The 23759-nt window shown below is 30.8% G+C and overlaps 1 protein-coding gene across 1 annotated transcript; it reads right to left on the reverse strand.

Moving 5' to 3' along the window:
- Nucleotides 1-1995: 1995 nt before the first annotated feature.
- LOC112273513 (thioredoxin reductase NTRC) lies at nt 1996-7108 on the reverse strand. Its single transcript, XM_024502406.3, has 10 exons — nt 6515-7108; nt 5641-5854; nt 5407-5512; nt 4816-5081; nt 4365-4644; nt 4042-4149; nt 3483-3572; nt 3151-3255; nt 2706-2836; nt 1996-2505 (listed from the first exon to the last, which is right to left on the reverse strand). Exons 1-10 carry the CDS (start codon nt 6852-6854, stop codon nt 2445-2447), a joined length of 1701 nt encoding a protein of 566 aa, XP_024358174.1. The 5' UTR covers nt 6855-7108; the 3' UTR covers nt 1996-2444.
- Between the last annotated feature and the right edge of the window lie 16651 nt (nt 7109-23759).

Consider the following 23759-nt stretch of genomic DNA (forward strand, 5'->3'; position numbering starts at 1 on the left):
AAAAATTATAAATCTATTAGAGATTTTTTAATAGATCTATACAAATTTACATATATCATTTCTAAAGGTTTTGTGGTTTTGGTGTGAGCAATTTTTGGTATTCATGTTCTATGGAATTTACCTAGTTGATATCCTATATATATTATATCTATTGAAGTAAGATGATATATTCTTTTTCTTTTTATTTATAACTATAATATATAAGATTTTGATAATTTAGATGTCTTAGTCCTTGATAACATAATTTTTTTATGTATTCCTTTGATACTTCTTTATTTGTGAATAGTAATTTATTTAATTTATTATTTATTATAACTGCACAAGCTATAGAATTATAAATATATGTTAGCTTCACTAAACTCTTTTTCTAAGATTTTTGTTGATATCATGTTTTTCTGAATTAGATGTTCATATATATGTATTGCTCTTTTTTTATCATTATGAATCTCCTTAAGATGTGCTCTATAATATTTATTATTTCCTATTATCTTATATACTCCAAATAATGATATGTATGCTCTAGATACTAGTGCAAGTGCAAAGCATAGGTGAATAAGTTGGCTTGGTGCACTATATCTATGACAATATATTAAATTGTCATGAATCTATTTGTCTCTTCTAAGGTTTGTTCCTTATCCTCCAAATCTTATTCCACTTCCAAAAAGTTATTGTTTTCTATGATTTGAACTCCCATGTTTCATTGAGCTTCTAAAGTAGCTTTTATGTGCTTTGTTTTAACATAATACATCCTTGAATATAACCATTAACATTTCTTCTATATTCTATCTAAGATTGGTTTCTATATGCATCATTTTCCTAACTAGGAATAATTTAGCAAATGTATCAATATTTAGTACTATTTTTTTGTTTCTAACAATATTTTTGAACATATCAAATATTTTTTATAATCCTTTCAAAATTTTGTATATCATAGTTAAATTTCTAAGGTATTCATTTTTCCCTCAATTGATTTAAGATCAAGTTTACTCATTGTAGATAGGTTATTACATTAGAACCTTCTTCTATCCTAAGGACATTCCATTTTTTTTACTATTATTATATTTTCAATTATAATTTTATTATTATATAAGATTTGTAGCTTTAACTAAACATCCAAGGAACTATTTAAACCTTTGTTTGTTGGTTTTACCATTTCAATGATCAATAGCAATAGTACTTCCAATGTTTTTCTATTCTTGTGCTTGTTCAACAACATTTGTTGGTAAATACAATAAAGTTGTTTCCTTCTTTTCTGACTTGTGTAGTGTAGTGACAATGATGGACCATGATAATTTGGAGCCTCTTAGTGATGCCATGGCGTTTGTTGTTTGTGCCACAAATTTGGCTACAACAAGTTCTAATTCAACATCAACTTCATAAAGATGATCTTTCAAAAGAACATTGGTTATGATATCCCTCCATTTTGAGTAGTTCAAGGTGTTGACTAATATGTTGGCTTTAGAAATAATCCTATTCATTGTATCCATTAGGTTGAATCTCAAATCTAAATCTAGATCTTAGATCTAAATAGTATACAAGATCTTCCATTTGCTCAAAGATATAGCTCTACTTCATATCGTTACATAGTCCCTCAATTGACTCTTTGCATCAAAGACTAGACTCTCCCTTACCTCTGTTTAGAACACTTCTATTGTTCACACATATGACATACGTAAGGACTCTCTCTCAGCCTCCAAAACAGAAGCAAAAATGCTCATATTGAGCTGGTCTGGAGAACTCATCAAAAGTGATAATGGGGCTTAGCCCTTACATGGTTTAAACACTACTAGTACACTACAGTACCTTATGTATATTACACTAAATATATTAAAGTCTTATATTAGAAAGGTAATGACCTAAATACATGGAGCTAAGATTATACCAACATCCTTTGCATATAAATAGATATTGTCTGTACAGTGATGAGGGAAAACGTAGGTAATGTAAGCAAACAGAGCTCACAGCAGTTAATGCAAAGTGGCAGCAGTCGTAAGGTACACTACAAAAACGCAGACTGTCTTGCTGCTATAATATTGCTCTTAGGAAACAATGAATGCAAGCTTTGAGCACAATGATGGGCTATATAATTTTTAAAAAAAAAACAATGACTTCCTGCACACGGCTATTAAGATCATCTCCCAACTTTACACACTCCTGAGATCACCTTCTACAAGTACTCATTTTGCTCACACGAAAAGCTGATACGTAGGATTCAGACCTTCAAGAACAGGATTCAATTTCCTCGACTAGTGACGGAAAATTACCACCAATTCCAGAAAAACCAATCCCAGCGTTGGTACATCCGAGCCATCTTACAATCTTGATACAATGTAACTAATTCGTTTCCTAAAACTACAACACCAGCTTCTTCTGCGCCATGTACTAAAACCCACTCCTAAGACCTGATGACTTGATGTACTGGAAACATAAGGTCCTCGAAGTGATCACTTGTTGGCCTCAATTATCTCTCGGTACTCCTTTTTCATTTTGACACCTGATATACTTCTGCAGATAAAACAGCCAATCTGTTACAAATCGCAGCCGCAGTTTCCAGATTCATTCGACATAAGACTTTGTTAAAAGATGAGATCATCATAGTTTCTTGCGTTTTAGATTGAGTGATGCGCCTGTAATAGCATACATGAGAAAGGTTATGAGACTCATTATCAAAATTGAACTGTGTGAGATGAGATTTGGCGACTTACTTTATCATTTGCTTGTTCTTGAAAAACTGAACGGTGGGTGTACCCATGACACCTCCAGCTTCAGCGATCTCAGGATCCTCCTCAATGTCTATCTCCACGAAATGAACGTCATTTGAGTATTCGTCAATTACCTGCGACTCGAACAGCTCATTAGGGTTAAAAAAACTGGAATTGACTGAAATTGATGTCAATATGTCAAATTGCAACATGACTTTCAGTGCATTGTTCCAAAAACCTTCTTCAGTTTTTCGAATAATTCATTTCTACATTGCTTCAAGTCACCTAGACTGTTATAAAACATGATTGCAGTATGGAATTGGATTGGACTCATGAGTGCTTAAATTACTGTTTGATTGGAACAGGCGGGATCAGATGACAAATTCCGTTCATTTCGGCAACATAGTTACCATACATTCTGTGATCCAGAATTTTCACGGATTGTTACCTTATTCAAAATTGGCTTGAGAGATCTGCATGGACCGCAAGTCGGTGAAGTGTAAAGTACACCAATGACGCGAGGACTCTCGTGGTAAAGCTTCCGAAGCGCATACTGCATTCACATACCCACAATATAGGTTGGCTGCATGTGTCATCTCAATACCAGCTATACAGTGTATTCTCCGCCTACATTGGTCGAAACCCACTCACTAGTACAGCGGTAACATGTAAGTCACTTATGTTAGAGATCCAAAACGACGTAACCAGCAAGATACCCAAAGCGTCATATGCCTATCCCCCTGATATAACCATACAGAGATACAAGGATTTATTCAGCACCTGGCCTTTGTGTTTGGTATTTGTGATGTCGAATTTCTCCTCGATATCCTCTTTTGTGAGTTCTTTTTTCTTGACTTCCTCTTGAGTACGCTGGCATTCAAAGATTGCAGAGTCAGGATGGAGTCTACGATTATATTCTTCTTAAAAGGACAACTTCTAGTAACTCGATGAAGGTACGTACAAGCCAAAACAGGAGCCAAGGTAACGGGAAAAAATTTAGGCAAAGTCCTCTGCTTCCCATATTTCATCAGCAGACCCATGCTTTGAATAGGTTGTTGCTTGAGATTTTATTCCATATTAAGATTTGAAAATCTAAAACTATAAAAAAACAATTATAAATTATAAAGTTGATTTGGGGTTCCGATTTTTGCTTTAAGTTTTAGGTTTGAATTGTTAGCATGGGCGTTTAGTTCAGCAGGTTTCACACTGACTATCGGTTCTTCTCATTAATTAAACTAAAATAACAATCACAATCCAAACTGACACGTACAAAGAAAATCAACCGTATTGAGCAAAAAAAAGAAGAGATCAAGGTAACACACGAAGAAAGTGATCGTACTTGGTGAAACTCTACAAGCAGGTCGTTAGCAGTGAGATAACGCTCAACAGATAATGCTGCCATACAGCCTGATCCGGCAGCTGTGACAGCTTGCCTCCACTCATGATCCTGAAACAATCAGCTCGGTAGAAGGCTTCTTAATACTCATCAACATCAGACTAATTACAGATTCACAATGTGACTGGCATTTAATCACTTTCATGCTACATTGGACGTCTTTTTGGCAGATAGACTAAATAACAACGACGAGCAACATGGAAAACGCAAAGCAATGTAGAGCATCAAATTGAACGAACGCAAGAAACTAACGACCAGTCAAGTACCTGAAGATCTCCAGCGGCATAAACTCCTTCGACCGATGTATTGGTCGTTCCAGGCTCAACAACCACATAACTAGCATCATCGAGCTCGACTTGGCCTTCCAAGAGCTGACTATTAGGGCTGTGTCCAATCCCATAGAACAATCCCCGCACTTGCAATGATCTCTCTTCGCCAGACACTACATTTCGAAGCCTCAGACCTCCCATTTGTCCCTTGTCGTCAGCCTCGACATCCACTGTCTCTGTGTTGAAGTGGACTGTAATATTTGGATTGTTAAGAACTCTGGAATTCCATCACAAAAATGATCATTAAACATTCAGATCAGCAAACAGAACCTCGCCATAGAAGGAACGAAACTAATCTCCGAACCTACTGACCTAAGGATATCAGATGAATCCAAATTTAATTTCAATCCTTACAAGTTATAATAGGCCATGTTGCTCAGAGAAATACCTGTCTTGCATGGCTTTCGAGGCACGGAGTTTATCCCTTCGAACCAACAGATGAACGTGAGCAGCATACTTCGTCAAATAAAGAGATTCCTCCGTTGCAGTGTCACCTCCACCAACCACTGCTAGCTCTTGACCTTTAAAAATGGGAGATGCACCATCACAGATAGCACACGCACTGATGCCTCTGCTCCAAAACTCATGCTCCCGGGGTAATCCAAGTCGCTTAGCTGTAGCACCCGTCGCAATAATTATGCTGTGACACTTTACCTGAAACCCAACTGCTAATACTATTAGAATCTAATCCTAGCAAAAGCACTGTATACCAGAATCAATAAACTATACTCCATATTCCCTAAAGATCCCGCACTGTGCTGCTGAGGAACAAAAACAAGATAAAGATGGACACGAAAGAAAGAAAAAGAAACAGATAATCAAAGTAACCACCAACGACTATGAGCCTTTTCCGTCAAAACCCACAAAACTGTAGAAGGGAAACTTGTTGCCTCAGCGTAAGCAAAATTATTATGATAATACTAATGATAATTACTCGCCCATCACAAACTAAGCAGCATGAGTCTTGATTAAAAAGTACCTCACTATCACTACTTCGGACTGTGAAAGGTCGATTTCGGACATCCACATACTCCACGTCCTCCGTTCTCAATTCAGCACCCCATCGTTCAGCTTGCTTCCTCATCCTGCACCCATACAGTTCAGGTCACAAACTCCTTTCGTATCATCGAGCATATCGGAGATAATGCACGTTGTATTTGATTATGTGTGGGGCTGTCGACAGAAGATTTGCATCCCAGTGTGAAGAGAGCACCTGTCCATCAATTCGGGTCCAGTAACCCCTTCGGGGAAACCAGGAAAATTTTCTACTTCGGTGGTCGTCATGAGCTGACCACCACGTACTCCTCCAACTTGGAACCCTTCAAACACTACTGGTTTAAGATTAGCTCTAGCAGCGTAAATTGCCGCCGTATAACCTGCTGGTCCTGAGCCAATAATGACCAAGTTCTCCACGCCTCCTACAGGGTCTGCATCGAAGTGTACAAAGAAGATCGTCAGCTTCCAAGCCAGCAAACTAGAGAAGGATCAAGTCAGCTAAGAAGATGATGAAGTATCATGCTTGAAATCCACCGAAATTCGTTACAGGATTGATCCTCTAGAGCCATAATTGTTGTCATAGATTTTCGTAACTTTAATTTGATTACCGATCATGTTCTCAGAGGCAACTGTCTGTTAAAAGGGCCTTAAAATAAGCAAGAAAGTGAATAGCAACAGGATGCATATTTTTGTTTTGTAAAATCCATTGCGATACTTTCTGCCCCAGCCTCATGGATACGAGGCCAACCAATCGACTTTCAGCAATGCAATAAAGACATGGTACTACAGAGAAGACTATTCAAGCTCGGAGCTTCCCAGAGAACTCCGAGCTCGAGGCAATGTCTTTGAAGGCCATGTATAAATCCATTCCTTGGTCTATTGTAAGATGGGTCACAGGGGAAAAGTTAGGGTTGTCTCCACCCTGCATTGCAATCCACAGTACTATCCTCGAATGTCAACGATCAAACCACGCCAAATGCTTCAATTTCATCAATTGGGCTAGCACCCAAGAGCCCACAACAACAATTCGCAGCAACGCAATTCCAAAACCACCCAAACACAGCAGTATCGGAATTCGAATGCGACACAACCTGCGGTAGCAGACACCCTCTCTCCATCAGCAAGTTCAGCGCGCGCAACTCCACCGCGCGCCCCTGTCCTCACATTCCCTCCCATTCTCTGCCCCACGCCATGCACCCTAAACCTCCTGGCCACGGCTCCAAAACCCACGCCCTCCCACCGAACAACACCATTCTGCCGCAGCCCAATCCACGACACCTCCGAGGAAGACGAGCAGCTACAGAGAGAAGCACCACCAGGGGGGGGTGCGCTGCTGCTGCTGCTGGTGAGGCGGGGGGCCACACTCCCTGCGGAGATCACCCCCAATGCCGTGCTGGCTCCTGCATACAGGGATGCAGCGCACGCCACCATGGCTGCTCTACTGCTACCGCGTCCCGATTCCGCAATCCACCCTGAACCCAACACCAATCCTCCCAAGCTCAGAGAAATTCCGGGAAGACCAAGACCCACAGTGCCAAACGAAGCTCATGAGTCTGCGCCCGGGAAGCAGCAAGAGGTAGAGCAACCAACAGAGCGCAGCAACAGCAGCACGAGGCGCAGCAGCCGCAGCAGCAGCAGGGACGCAACGCTGATCGCGGGCGAGAACCTTATCCAGGGCCGGGCAGGATGGGAGCAACGGTGCGGTTGAGGGTGAGGGTGAGGGTGAATACCACGCGATAAGCCACGTAGGTGGTGTGAACGCGCCATCCAAGGAATGGTGACGTGGCTACCATCGTGGCATCCCCTTGCCCTGGCGCTACCCCCCCCAACTCTGCCCGGCTGGCACTCCTTCCCTCCACGTCATCCTCCACGTCAGTTAGGATTCGCCGCAAGTTGTGAGTCGGTTCAGTGTCGGAGGGACTTGCGTTTTCATCGATCAGTGTGTTGAATTAGTGGATTTCGGGGTGGAATTTCTTCTTATGGTGTAAGAGCTGCTTGATGTTCGCTTCCCGAGAAGCTTAGGATTGACGAAATAGGAACTAAGACGAGTCTTGGAAATGAATCAAGTGACGAGTGTCCCACTTCCTAGGCAGTTTGGATCACCTTTCGGAGGAGGAGTTGTCGCAGCTCAGCTGCTGGACTGCCGTGAATGTTTGTGTCGCTGAAGTTAGAGGGTTAATCGAAAGTGCGAATTGGCACAAGTTGCTTGTGCAGATTATAATCCCGAACCCCAAAACGACTCAATAGTGACTGTTGTCATGAAAGCTCTAGCCTGCGATTTAGCTGTACAGATGTGGCTACCTAATACATCAGATGGTAGAGGGATGACATTTTTTTGGTTTCAGCATGGTCGTTCAAATCTCGGTTCAAGTAGTGGTTTGATGCGAATTTTTTTTCACGACCAACTGATGAGGAGGAGAATCGTTTTCCTATAGCAGTCACTCTTTCTCCTCCAGGTGTAAAGCTGGGTTCCATTGTTGCAATTACTGCAGCTGGCCGTTTCGTGCTGTCAGGTGTGCACCTGTTTCTGGACTAAGAATGGGACTGGATTCTGAAATCTGAAGTCAATTATTTCTAACCACTAGTATTAGAATGATACAAATCAAATAGTTTGCACACCTGAAACTTTCAAAATAATAATGTTGGTACAAGTTTACACAATTATTGTTAAGAAAACAAGATGGACATCATTTGCTACAAATGAAATGTATCAGAAGCCAAGAAAAAAGGCACTTTTGGTGTCTTAATTAAGAGTTGGATAAGTCACACCTTTTGGTACATAAAATATGGGACATTCAACACTCCTCTTCCAAAAGTATGACTTAATTCTCTTTTGAAATAAGATCCAACTTATCCTTGAAAGCTAGAAACTTATCTCTAAAGAGAGGTTTTGTGAAGATGTTTGCTACTATCTGCTCTATGGAACAATATTCCAAACCAATTTGTCGTTTCTTCACACATTGCATAATAAAGTGATGTTTTATATCCCAATGCTTTGTATGACCATAGTATACTAGATTCTTGGCAATAGGAATGGTATTTTGATTATTCTCACAAAGAAAAATTCTTTTTGGCTCAAGAATGTCATAATTCCTAAGTATTTTATAAAGCCACAAAGTATCCTTTATTACAACAACCAAAGCTACATACTCTATCTCCATTAACGAAACAAAAATTAAAGATTGCTTCTTGCTTCACCAAATAATAACTGCCCCATCCAATATAAATGCATAACCTCCTATTAAATGGCATGTCTCTATACAACCTATTCCATTTGCATCATTCTAGCCTACAAGCCACAAATTTGTTTCTTTTCTTTTATACTGCATTATCAAATATATTATTTGTTGCAAGTAACAAAATATTTATTTGATTGATTGCCAATGCAAAACATATGGATGTGCCATGTATTGAGCAAAGTGTTGACAAGCATATGTAATATCATATCTTGTACCATTTGCAAGGTATAATAATGAACCTAAAGCTTTTTGATGAACTTTTATACCTTTTGCATTCAAATAATCATCATTCTCATATTTAGTGATATAATTTTGTACCATTGGTGTAGCAACTGCCTTTACAACTTTCATTCCAAATTCCTCCAACTTTTAAGAAATGTACTTAGTTTTGCTCAAATAAATGGTATTATTTTTCTTATCTTGTAAAAAATCAATGTAAAAAAAATTACTAAATTCATCAAGGTATCAAGGACATGAATCTTAAACAAAGAAATCCTCAATATACTCTTCTGTTACTCAAAAGGACTAAAAAATCACTCAAAGATAATATAATATTAAACTAAAATGGCTATTATGAAAAATAAAAAGACTAAAAAGTCTTAAAGTAAGACTAAGAACTAAAAAGGCCTTGACAAGAGTGAATTAGGCTTCACACTTGCCTCTATATATACTCTCTAACTAAGAGCTATGTGGCAATTTTCTATACAACCTCCAATATGTGTTGACTTTATTAGACACATGTCTAAGCTTATAACGTGAGTCATTTATATGTGTGCCACAAAGTTAACTTGTTTTATACATGTAGTATGTGATTAACTTATTGACAAAGTTTCTAACCTATCAATCAACTACAAAGAAATGTAAAGTCACAACCGTATTTATAAAGCTTTTAAGAAGCTTCTCTAAAAGATATTATGAAATTAATCTACATTTACTTATTTCTACTTAATCATATAAGTAATTATTAGAGTAAATGTGTATGTCCATTGTTATAGGGCATGATATAGGATTTCGAAATACACTAGGTACATAGCTAATAAGAATTTAGCTTTAATTTATTAGCTAAACTCCAATAAGCGATATATTTTTATTATAAAAGATAATTAAATACAACAATATCAAAAGATATTCTACTAATAAAATCTTTTATGATTAATAAGATTTATATATAAGGCTTTTAATAGCATCTAAAAATTCTCTAACATCCTTTGTTTTATCAAATCATAATTAATCATTTGCTTATGAGTTAGATTTTCAATAATTCCAAAAAAAATCTATAATTTTTTTTCATAAATCCATCTTTATATCATAATTTTATCATAGCTTCATATTTTTATATTTAGTATATATGTGTGTATATATATATATATATATATATATATATATAAAGTCTTTGCTTCCAAAAATCCCTTTACTTTGCATTAAATTCTCAAACTATAGTAAAACCTTTCAATATGTTTTTTTTCTTGCAAAATATTTTCTTCTCCCTAAATATTAAAATTTCATATCTCTTGATCTAACTATTTAATTTTTTCAAATTTTTAGATAATAAAATATTCATTCTTAAGCTTTATCAAAAGAAAAATGAACTATAAATTTAATATAGATTATTTGGCATCTTAGAAATCCTAGCAGATATTCTAAATCCTAATTTATAAACATCTCAATATAATTTTTTTTATATCTCAAAAATCAAAAATTCAAATGCCAAAAAATTTGATAAATAGCTTTATAACATAATAATACATATTTTTAGAAAATTTTTGTCAAATATTTGTCCAAATACCTAAGATATAGCTAGATCCAAACTCTTCATGAAATTGATTCACTAACAAATCTCAATTCAGAAGTGTTAATTTCAACTAGTTTTTACTTTTTTAAATCAACTCTAAATCTTTTTTTATATGCAAAGTATAGTCCTTTAAACCAACTTTCTAAATACATAATTTGATCTTTAAAAGCCTTTTATATAAGTACACTATGCTCCAAAGAGTGTGAATAGGTACAAAATCAATACCTTGACTTTGAATGCCTATATCTCTTTCATAAATATTCCAAAACTTACAAAACTTTTGCCAAAATCATACTCAAAATCCTAAACTTAACAATCCTAACATTTGATATTCAAATGGTATTGAAAGAATAATCCTAATTCCTAATAAGGCTTTAGATAGCCTCCTTGAAGTCCATTGGGCATGAATTTTGGACAATAGGAATGGAGATTTTTATCATTCATATCCATTCATCTACATGGTTGGCTAATTATCTTTTTTTACACAAAAATCCTTCTTCAATATTTTTTTAATAAGTTTTATATAGTATGTGTTTCAAATATCAAATTAAAAAAACAAAACAAAACAAAACAAAACAAAATAAGATTTCAAGAGTCACCAATGTCTAATAAAGATGGCTCTAAATTTATAAAAAAAATATTATTAACATAAAATAAACTTCAATAATAGCCTTCTTAAACTTATTATTTCAAAGTAGCAATTTAATTATATTTTGTAACTAACTAAAATCTAATAACATGGCTCTTATTATATTATATAGCAACTTATATATTAAATATATATGTGAATTATTTTCACATAGTAGCCAAACCATACACAACACCATGATATTACCCTCCATTTTAGGAATGAGTTCTATAAGAAGCAATCATCATCTTTCATGGATCTTGTAATTCTTTATCTTGATTTTTAAAAGATGTTGTCAATGAAAAGCTTCAACTTTTTTTACTATATATACAAGATTCTTTGCTAGCTCCTACGTATGTTTACTAATATCATATCCATATTAATAAATAAGATATTCTAACATATTTTGGTACTGCCATGAATCTAAGACTTCTTCAACCTCAAACTCTTGATTTTTACCTACTTCTATAAAAGAAGGTGGTATTTATCTTTTTTCTAAGATATTCACTATCTTACATGGTTCAAAAATAGATACATAGAATATGAGATGGATCTTCATAGACTTTGGTAGGTTTAATCAATAAGCAACAAGATTCACTTATTTACAAATAAAAAAAGATTCAAACCTATAATAATCTAACTTATTACAAAGACAAGTAGTATTAATATTGCAACAAAGTAACCATATCTTATCATCTATGTTGAATTATCATTGTTCTCTACAATAAGTATCTACATTGATTTTTTATCATTCTTGATCTTCTTTTAACTGTGCTTTTATTGTTGCATGTAGCTTTGATAAAAAAATTACTAAATCTTCCGCTACAAGATTATCAATTTTCAAAAATTCAAAAGTATCAAATTATAGATGATAACCATAATTGGCAAAAAAAAATATTTATTGAATAAAAAAATATATCAAATTATTAAATAAAAATTTTGCTAATAAAAAAAGAGTTGTCTAATCAATTTGATCATAATTGATAATATACCTAAAATAATGCTTTAGAATTTGATTTACTTATTTTATTTATCCAACAATTTGAAGATGAAAAATCAAAAAAAACTTCATATCCATCTTTAAAATTTTAAAAAGAATTCTCTAAAATCTTGATACAAATTGAATCCCTCCATCTAATATAATATCCTTGAACAATCCATGATAGCAATAGATGTTGTCGAAAAATATTTAGTTGTTATTTTACTTATGATAGATTTTTTATATAATAAAAAATATGTCATCTTAATAAAATAATATATTATTATAAATATAAAATCATATAAATATGAGATTAAAATATTTGCGATAAAATCCATAGAAATAAAAGACAATTATTGTTTCAAAATAGATAATGGATGAAAAAGTCCATAAGATTGATGACAAGGAGTTTTTTATCTTCAACAAATATCACATGATTGTATAAAATCTTTAACTCCCTTTCACATTTGAGGCTACAAAAAATCTCTTAATATAGCTCAAAAGTCTTATTGTATCCAAAATATTGAGTTGTTGAAAAGTCAAGTTAAGCTTGAAGAATATATAATTAAGCTTTGCCTTTAGAAATATATAATTGCTCTTCGAAATAGAGTAGATTAATTTTTTTTTGAACTTGAATTTTGAAGTATGCTAAGATTTAAAATATTTATTCTTGATATTATGAATAAAAAGATTAAAGAATATTCTTGATTGAATTTTCTTGACAAATATTGAATCATCAATCAATGTTGATTTTATTGTTCAAAGATGAAAATGATCTAACTTCAAAAAAATCATTCTTTATTAATTAAAAGCTGCATCTACTTCTTTTGGTGTAAGATAAGAATGTTTTGAAAGAATATTTGAAAAACCTTGTTGTTTTTTGCATCAATAAGTGATCTTAAAATCAAATATTGATAAAAACATACTCTAATAGGCTTAGAAATGATTCAAAAAATGTGACAACATGAACTACTTGAGATTCTTGTTATTTGAATATATGATAACTAGACTAAAAGTACTTTTTAAATATTCATGTCATTTTTAAAATGAATCTATAATTAAAAGAAGCTTTTTGTCATGGATCTCATTATTAATCTTGATCGCTAAAAATTTCTTGGAATAAAAAAACTATTGGTAGAGCTAATCATGTGCTTCTATTTGTAATATAAACAATACATATAGCAAAGTTTGATGCATCTATTTCTATAAAAAGTGCCTTAAAAAAATTGACGGGATACAAAATTGTTACGAAATAAATATTGTCTTCAAGGCTTTAAAAAATGCTTTAGCTTCTTTGCTCCACTTAAGTTTATCTTTACATATCAAGCACCTTAAAAGAGCTACAACTTCAAAAAAAAGTTCTTGATGAAGGTTTTGTAATAATTAAAAAATTCCAAAATACATTCTATATCTTTAATTATTTTTGAAATCTTCTAATCTATGATAGTCTAGACTTTCTTTAGATACATTATTAATCCTTTGTTGGAAATGATGTATCCTAAAAAGTCAATTTGAGTAATATAGAATACACACTTTTCTATCTTGGCATATAATCTTACATCTCTAAATTTTTGTTACATATAAAAAATATGAAGTTCATGTTCTTTTATATTTTTAGAGTAGATTAGAATGTCATCTAATTATTAGATAACAAAATCATTAAAAAACTAACAAAAAAATTTCATTCAAGTAATGTTGAAAAGCATTATATGGATTTATGAGTCCAAAAGACATGATATTATATTTGAAATGTCCATACGTAGTTTGGAGGGTAATCTTTCATTCATCTTCTTTTTTAATGTAGAGTAAGTTGTATGCTCTTTATAGATCTATTTTAATATAGATCTTTGCTTATTTGAATTGATAAAGAGGTATTGAAACCAAATGTAAGAGATACCTATTCTTGATGGTGATCTTATTAAGTCTCCAATAATCTATGCACATCCATATAGATCCATCATTTTTCTTTACAAATAAAATAGAAGCACTTGTTGGAAATTTCAAATAGCATATGAATTTTTTAATCAAATTCTAGTCAATGTATTCCTTTAATGCAGCCAAATTATTTTGCAATAAGTTGTAGATTGGTCCAAATGGCAATTGAGCTCTTTCTTGTAAATCAATCAAAGAATCATAGAATTAATGCTTTGGAAGAATATCTACATTTTTCTTTTCAAAAAGATCTTAAAAATTTTAATATTGGCTAAAAATACTACTTGATGTCTTTTTGCCATTAAAAATAGACATGGCATATATAGTAAAAGATGATCATTTTTTACCATAGTAATAAAAGCTTTTGCATCTACTAGTAAGAATTTGGATGTATTAGGCTTATGTATTTTTATTTGACTAATAAAATTTTGAATCAAATTACAAGAAAAATTAAGTTTATAAGAAATCTAATCTATTTGAAGATTATATTTTTTTAACCATAATAATTTTAAAATAATTGGATTAGATCGAAATCTTATCATATTAAATATTACTATGCCATTATGACCTTTAATTTTTACATCTAAAGAAACAATCTCATGAATAACATCTCTATGAGCATAATTAAAAGCTCTAATGATTAGTTACAATTCTTTTTGTAATTTTAACATATTTTCACTAATTTTAATGCTAATATAATTAATTAATAGATCCAAATTATTTTTTTAGTTAATTATGACTTTGATTATATTTTTAGGTGGTTAATTAGATGGATGCTTCTAATTAGTAGATTAATTGACTATTTTAAAATTAAAAAGAAAAAATAGTAAATTTAGAAGGTCTATAATTTCTATTTCTTCAATTACTTTAAATCTTTTTCTTAGTAATAAAATTATAATTTTAGTAGAATTTCTCTTCTAATTCTTATGAATTATATCTTAAATTAATCCAAAATCTTAATTTTCAATCCAAAAGCTAATTTCTAATATGACTATCATTAGAAAGTCCCTTAAACCTTATTACTCTATCTTCTTAATTAATTTTGAAGATTTTTAAGCTTAAATTTTATTTTGTAATTTAATTGGATTAAAAATATAAAGTCTAATTGTTAAATTAATTATGATCTTAAAAAGATGGAGACAAGCTAAATTTTTGGTGGATTTTCCTCTCATAGTAATTTTAATCACTCCTTGAAGTTGAAAAAAAATAATAATAATAAGAAAAAATCACAAATTCAAGGCTAATTTACAATTAGGTTTTGGATTTGCTAAGAGTTCATGCTTAAGGGAGTTTAAATTGGAGAATGGTGATTACGAAGGCTTTGGTGGCAAGGATCCTTGTTGATTTCCAAGTAGGCTAATTAGAATTATAATTATAGTTGAAATTTACAACTAAATTAGTAAATTAATTAATTCTTATGATTTAGATCTTAGATTTGAGCTTAAGAATAGTTGATCTTAGGATGAAAATATGTTTTAAAGACATTGGTGATATTAGTTTTATCAAAAAAGTGTTGGTTTTTGAGTTCTAGGCATTTCCAACCTTGAAATCGGGTTTGGGGTGAGAGTTATTGAGGACCCTTGATCTTGGTTAGGGATTTTTCAATTTTGATGGTGGAGATGTGTCTCCCACTTTTGAGCCTCCTCCCACCTAGTTAAGAGGGCTTGGGTGACTGAGGTCCCTCTCTCTCTCTCCATCTTCTTGTGGCAAAGCCATGGCAAAATGTTCCCCCATCTTGTGAATGCAAATCTTCTTCTTTAAACTTATATGGCCTCAGTTTTAACTTGCTCAGTTTATCTCTTTTTATTTTCTTTCTATAAAAATTTGTAAGAAAATTTTACTCACCCTTAACTTTATAATGGCATAAGGCAAACCTGATTTGAAGTCGTGATGAATTTTTGGCGAGTTTTCAAGGTGGCAGGGGTCTATTGTCTTAGCAGTGTAGGAGCATCGGCTCAAAAAAATCTATAACTCGGTGATCTCTGACTCAACTTTGATGTGGATTGTTATAATAAGTGCAATCTAAAGCTTAGTTCACTAAAAACTTTAAGTCATTGATTCTTGATCTATATCAAATTTTTAATGAATTTTTAAATGCAAACGGATCTGCTGCCAAGGCAGTGTTAAACAACTAGTTTGAAAAATTGTATCTTAGTACTTACTTACATTTTTTTGCTAGGATTTGTTGGAAAAAGAACTATACTAAATTTGGTTTTAGATAAAATTATACTTGTAAATTTTAAATTACTAAATGATTTTTAGTGAATTTTTAAGTAAAAGGGGGTCTGCTGCCTAAGCACCTCAAGTCGCCCTGCTTTGAAAACACACATCTCAAATTTCAAACCTTGGATCACCATGAAATTTGGTAGATAGAAGAGATTCTATGTCAACCTCAACCACAAAAAATTTCAAGTACATAGGAGCTATGTGGAATTGTTAGAAAATTTTTGAATGACAAGGGATCTGCTGCCCTCAACTTGACATACTTTAAGTAAGTTTTTCTTCCCTAATCACCCTTTAATCACATCTCTTAGCACCTAAATTACTATATTATCACTCATTCATCTTATTACCATCAATTAATGTTATTTAATAATTTCAAAGGACTTTTATCTCACTTGGAAATTAATCTTAAATTCTTATCTTTCCATCCATTCTTACTCTTAAGGTTAAAATAAAAATAAATAAATAAATAAATAAAAATTAATCTGATATTTTAATTTTTTCTTATTTTTTTAACCTTAACCTTTTAATTTTAATTTTTAACCTTCAACTTTAAACTTTTACTTTTAACCTTCAACTTTTATTTTTTTTACTTTTAAATTTTTACTTAACTTTTAATTATTAATTCTAGCTTAAATTTTATTTTATTTTATTTTATTTATTTTAATTTTTTAATCTTCCAACTTTCATCTTTTATCTTAAAAAAATCTTAATATCATGTTAGTGCTGAACTTAAATATTTAAGGCTGTTTATTACTGAATTTCTAATTCTAGATGAAGTTTTGTCATAAAAACTTCATTTGTAGATAACTTCTTATATAGAATTCCGATTTACATGATCAATACTACCTTGGAAAGCCTTAAACTAGCACTCTAGCATGGTATTCATTGTTTTTATTTTATTTTATTTTAATTCATAATTTTCAAAGTTTAAGTTTGATAGAATAAGTTTTGGAAGGCACTTAATTAAATGAACTACAAATGCTAAAAATTAAATCATAAAAAAGTGTAACTAACTTTATAAGTTATTGGATTAATCTTGATTATTACCTTATTTCGGTTTTCTTATCTTATAGATGATTTGCATCTCCACATTAATTAGTATTGGGCTCTGATGTAAGTTATGATCTAATTAAATCAAATTTAAGTGAGGGGAGAAAAATCCACTCACAATCTCCAAAAGATAGCAAATAATTATCTATGACTTATATATATATATATATATATGTTTAGTTTTTTTTTATTAATGATATTTGTAGTTTTTTAAAAAACTCTTTGTCTATAAAATAAACTGAGGCTCTTGAATCTAACAAGGCTAAGATTTGGTATTTTTTTGTCCTAAATAAACTTCAATTATAAAATAAGTTGAAAGAACTAAGTAGAAAATAAGACCTTTATTAGGTATTACACAAGATTTCTACTACATAGTCCCTGTTGTAGCTTGAAAAACTTATTTTTTGACACATTATTTTCTTTGGAAACCATGCTTTTCATTTTATAATTGTATTATTTCTTTGGATAATATTGAGTAATAAGCTCATATTATCCATTATTTATGCAAAAACCTTCTTCATGACAATAAGTCTTTTTTTGCTTAGTAAGAAATTTAAAATGTATTGTATTAATTTGGATAAGCTTTGGCCCAAATAAATAAGATATTGAAAACTTAGAAGGTGTCACTATAGCTTAACTTGTACTTCTTCAATCAAATATTTGTTCTTGAAATCTTTTAAAGAGTCAATTATCACATGCAATAGCTTCAGCAATAAATTGCTTTAGTGAATCTATTTTTGGCATTTTCAATAATGAATCTTAGATATTATCTTTTAACTTATATCAAAAATGATTGATAAGAACTTTTTTATTTCAATCCACATTATAAGTAAGGTTTTGGAATTCAGCAACATATAAGTAGCAATACAAGCTTAGTCTTTATTACTCTTTTTCAATCACTTTTTCTAAATGTAGCCATAAAAACTTTGAAAGATGAATTCAAATTATTAAAAAGTTACAAAAAAAAAATTATCAAAAGTCCAAATCAAGAGAGAGCACTTTCTCATAGAAGTACACCTATGAATTCTATTTGAATAAATCCATCAAGATATTGAAAAAGATGTAACTATAAATAGAGCTTAACTTGTTGTAAAAATCCTTGAAATTTTAATCTTATTCCCTCAAACTTCTTGAACATACTAATCTTTGCTTTCTTTGTACTTATAGAAGTAAGACTTCTTGAATTTGATTATAATGCTAATCTACTTGCTTCATTCAATTACACAACTTCTTGGCATAGACTCTAAACTTCTTCCATATGTATAGAAATAATACTTCTATAATTTATATTATAAATACATGACATTTCTACTCTTAGATTGTTGACAAGGTCATAAAAATCTGTAATAGTTGCAAATCTATTCCTACTTTTGTTGAGAATAGCATCCATAATCTTTCTTTTTATAGATAATTAAAAAAAAATTAAAAAATTAAAAAAAAATAGAAGAGGTTAATCCAAAACTTCTAATATCAAATGAAAATTTCTACAATGAAGGATAATCCACTCTCTTTAAGGAAAAAATCAATGTTAAAAAATTAAAGTATTTATTTTAAGGTAGATAGTCTACAACCTTCAAAATATAATAATAGAAGTAAGATTATCTATTCACTTCTAAAATAAGATAAAAATAATAAGTCAGTATTCTTATGAAATTATCAAGAACATGAATCTTGAAGAAATAAATCTTCAATACACTCTTGTGTCACTCAAAAATAATATAGTATTAAACTAAAATGGTTGTTGCTAAAGACAAAAAGACTAAAAAGTCTTGAAACAAGTTTAAAGATTAAGAAGGCATTGACAAGTATGAAGAAGGCTTCACTCTTTTTTCTATATATACTCTCTAACCAAGTACTACATAGCAAATTTCTATAAGACCTCCAACATGTATTGATTTTGCTAGACACACATCTTAACTTATAAGATAAGTCATCTAGATATGCGCCACATAATTAACTTGTTCTACAAGCTACCAACATGTGTGATACATAATTAATTTTTTGACCAATTTTTTCACCTATCAATCAATTACAAACATATGTAAAGTAAAAATCACATCTTTGAAGCTTCTAAGAAGCTATTCTAGAAGATATTATGAAATTAATTGATATTTACTTATTTCTACCTATTCATATAAGTAACTATTAGAATAAATGATTATGTCTATAATTTTAGGTCTTTTATCTTGTACCACTCTTATAATTCACTCTTTTATTTTACATGGATCTCAAAATTCTTGCTACCAATAAGTACATCATTGACATAGATAATTAATACAAGAACTAGTTCCTCAATGTATATTAATTATAAACAAAGATTTAATTTTGAATGCTTTGAACAAAGATTTAATAAAGATTTATCCAAATTCTTATTCCATATATATCTAAATTACTTCAAGTCATACAAAGTCTTTAATAATTGCAACATCTTACATTTGTATTTCAATGGAACTTCCAAACCTTTTGAAATCTTCATATAAATATTTTCTTCTTTAAATTCACTATTTTATTAAGCTAAAATAATATCAAGTTCTAACATACTTCAATTAAAGGTAGTAGCAATTGCAACAAATAAGAAAATTATTGCAAAATAAGAAATTGGTGCAAAAGTTTTTTAGTAATTAAGTCCTTTTATTTGAGTAAAATCTTTTGCAACTAATTGTGCTTTAAAATATTTAATAGAGCCAGATGCTTTAAAATATTTCTTATAAAATTTGTTAAAATGTGCTTTAAAACATTTACTAGCAAGCTTTTTTTTTAAATCCATTTTAAATCTATAGACTTCTTACCATTGGATAAAAATAAAAAGTTCCATGTACCATGATTCTTCAAAGAATTGAGTTCTTCATTCATAGCATGACTCCACTCTTAACAAAAAGGTGAATCCATGGCTTGCTCAATAGTCTTTAATTTTGTATATTCATCAACATGAACTACATCCATTTTTTTAATTTTTAAGTCATAATCTCTTCAAATAAAATTGATATTTTTTTTTCAAGGTATGTAATACATCCTACTACCACTTATAATATTTATCAAATCAATGCCATTTATATAATAAGATCTTCATAATAGAGCTTGAGTAGTTATTTCTACTTTTAGTTGATGGAATTCTACTACTTTTATTGTTATAGGATTTGTTTTCTCTTCAACCATTTTACTACCCAATCCATCATACACATATGATCTTGAGGCTTAAGATTGGAATATTTCTAATTCAATTAGATGTTGAAATTTTAGCAAATCAAGACTATATCCATGGTCTATATCTTTTCTAATTTTTTCTTGAGGAGTTACTAGCTCACCAAGTAATTCATCCTTATTATCAAGAAAAATCACAATTTGACAAATAATCATCTTCTTTTTCTCAAGTAAAAAAAATTTATATCCTTTTGCTACTTCTAAATATCCAAAAAAAATATCATTCTTTGCCTTTTTTTCAAGCTTTTGATGTTTCTCTTTTGATATATGATATCAAGCAAAAAAACCAAAATGTTAAACATTTTAAAAAGAAGGTTTTTTATCATAAAAAAAATTGTTTCATGTCTTACCATCAAGTCTTACAAGTAGAAGGTGATTACAAGTCTAAGTCACAAATTTTTCTATAAACGCTCAATATTCATAATCCAACTTTGCATCATCTAAAAATATTTGTATTCCTTCAAATATAGTTTATATCATATGCTCTATTAAACCAATAATTTCATGTGTATATACAAAAGTGATCATGTCTTGAATGCCTTCAGCTTTCAAGTAAAAACCAAGCTTACTATTTAAGAATTCAATGCCTTGATTAATAGAACATATATATATATATATATATATATATATATACTTTTCTTTCAATTCTTCTTTATCCCTGTACTTTCCAAGTCTTAAAAAATACAAGTACTTGGTCCTTAGTTTAAAGAAATGCAAGGCTATAATAGCTAGAATATTCATCAATCTACTTAGCTAATCATTTGGTGCTAGCAAAGCTAGTTGAATTGAAATAACTAAGATCAAACATTATCATATCCAAAATACCATTCGCATGCTTATGCTTGTGTGAGAAAGGGTGTCCATGGACCTTGCCAATAATACATGATTTACATGTAGGTATTTTATCCTTCTCCTTTTTGTTCTTTAATTCTTTTACTTAATTTATCTATTTTTTTTTCATATTATATACATAGAAGCATGTACTAATGCTTGATATCATTCAATAAGTATGTAACTCAAAATATATGAATTATAAATTATATCAACTTCTTCAATTTTGCAAGGTATAAGATAAGCTTTATTGGCTAATGTGTCTTGTGTGAGTAAGTCATGTGAAGGTAGTATTCAATTGATTCTATTGACATCTAAGTTAAATTTATAACCTTTCTTATATAAAATTACATATGATAATAAAATATCAAATATTCCAAGAATCTAGTGGACATCCTTCATAATCATAGGAATGTATTTTCTTATAAGGTCTAAAACTATAAGATGCATCTCAATTGAGCCTCTTGATTTATTAATGCCACTATCAAAGCCTTGGAGTTGGATAGTCATATTTTCATTAAAATTGAGAAGCTTACTCTTATATCTTTAAATTTATACATTCACTATACTATCAATGTGTATATTATGTCACAATTAAAACAATGATGCAATCATTATTTTTGAATTAAATGATGTCTCTTGGATTGAAAGAATAATAATAATTCTAATATTTATTATACTATTGCTATTTTTAGGATATTTTGCATCACCTCACTAATGTTTATTTTGTCCACAAGCCCTATAAGTACTTCTGAACTTATTAATCATAGATTTTTGTTTTTTTTTTGTAGATGGTATTTTTTTAAGACTTATTTTTTTCTTACATGCATTATTAAAGCACAAAATAGAGAACTAATCTTTTCATTCTTTTGGATCTCTTTCTCAAAGAGAATAGATTGCATTACTTCTTCTGTAATCTCTTCTCTTTTTCTCAATTTAATCAACCAAACAAGTGGATCCTAAGATTTTGATAATGTAATAAATATAAGAAATGCCATGCTTTATTTATCTATTTTATTACTAGCTTCAATATATTGATCTCTAAGATCAAAAATCTCTCTAAGAAAAATCTCTATATATTTTCTATCCACATATCAAAGATTATACAATTTCTTCATTAAAGATATTTCAATAATAACTCCCAAGGGCTTTTAGATCTTAGCTAATATGTCCCACACCTCCTTTGTAATATTGTAGTTGCATATATAAGTTAATTGCAAAGGCTTAACATTGAGTGTAATCAATGCTTATACTTTTACTTTGCTTGATTCTTATTTTAATTTTTCATTAATATCCATAGGACATTCTAATGTCTTGTCTATATGCATGTAGAGCTTGTAAATGCATAGCAAATGTTTCATAACAAATGCACATGTATCATGGTTTTTTTCATCTAACCAATCAATACAATGATCTATTAAAGAGGATGATATTGCCAAATACAATTAATGGAATAGCAACAAATAACTATAATGGAATAATTAAAAAATGATTTATAAAATATAATATATAGAAAGTAGTAGTAGTACCAAGCTATATTGGAGCAAAAAAAAAAAACTTATTTTTATTACTAGCAATAAATAGAGTTTAATTAAATAAAAATTAGCATGAATAGAATTAAATTCTAACTCCAGCAAAGCTCTAGTAGCTTCAGATTCGATTGCTCCAGCTCCAACAACTCCAAAAAAACTTTAACAACTCTTGCAGCTCCTTTGCTTTGGCAATATTCTAATTGCGATGGAGTTTTGGCAACAAGTAGATCATCCACATTAAAAAATCATCTAAGATTTCATCTATAGAAAACATCCAAATTTTGTCTGCAACATTGTTCATCTAGCTCTGATACCATATCACAAAAACAAGATGTATAATGAAAATATGATGGACATCATTTGTTGCAAAAAAAATGTGCTATTAGTTATAGAAAGGATACTTTCAATGTCTTAGTTAAGAGCTGGATAAGTAACAACTTTTTGTACATAAAGTATGGGACATTCAACGATTATGAAGTAGTATGAAAGATTTGTGTTCTATCAACATGGAGTGAGTGCATCCTAACTATTTTTGTTTTACAATTACATCTGCTTCATTGCAAAATTGATGCATAGAATCATGCTACTTAGGGACACAACAATCGTCTAATTGCAATCTTCTTCCAGATGAGTCTGTCGAAGAAGATCCTTACTTCCATTACGAATTTTAAGGACACATTGCCTTTGCTTTGACCATATTCTCACACGCAGACAATTTTGTCAAGATTTGTGATTGCTTCTGAGCAGCAAGAATGTGAAGAGAAAGTTGGCTACAAACCTTAGTAGAAAAATGGAAGTACTTGAAAAAGTCTGAGGAAACTTCATTCCTTGTGAAAGAAGAGGACTTTGGAACTCATGTTCGCTGTCTAATTTATCTATGCCCAGTAGGTTTGGGTGCTATCGCTTATAATTATTTTTCATTGTGT

Source organism: Physcomitrium patens, chromosome 20 (genome assembly GCF_059467195.1).
Source record: "Physcomitrium patens ecotype Gransden chromosome 20, ASM5946719v1, whole genome shotgun sequence".
Classification (NCBI taxonomy): domain Eukaryota; kingdom Viridiplantae; phylum Streptophyta; class Bryopsida; order Funariales; family Funariaceae; genus Physcomitrium; species Physcomitrium patens.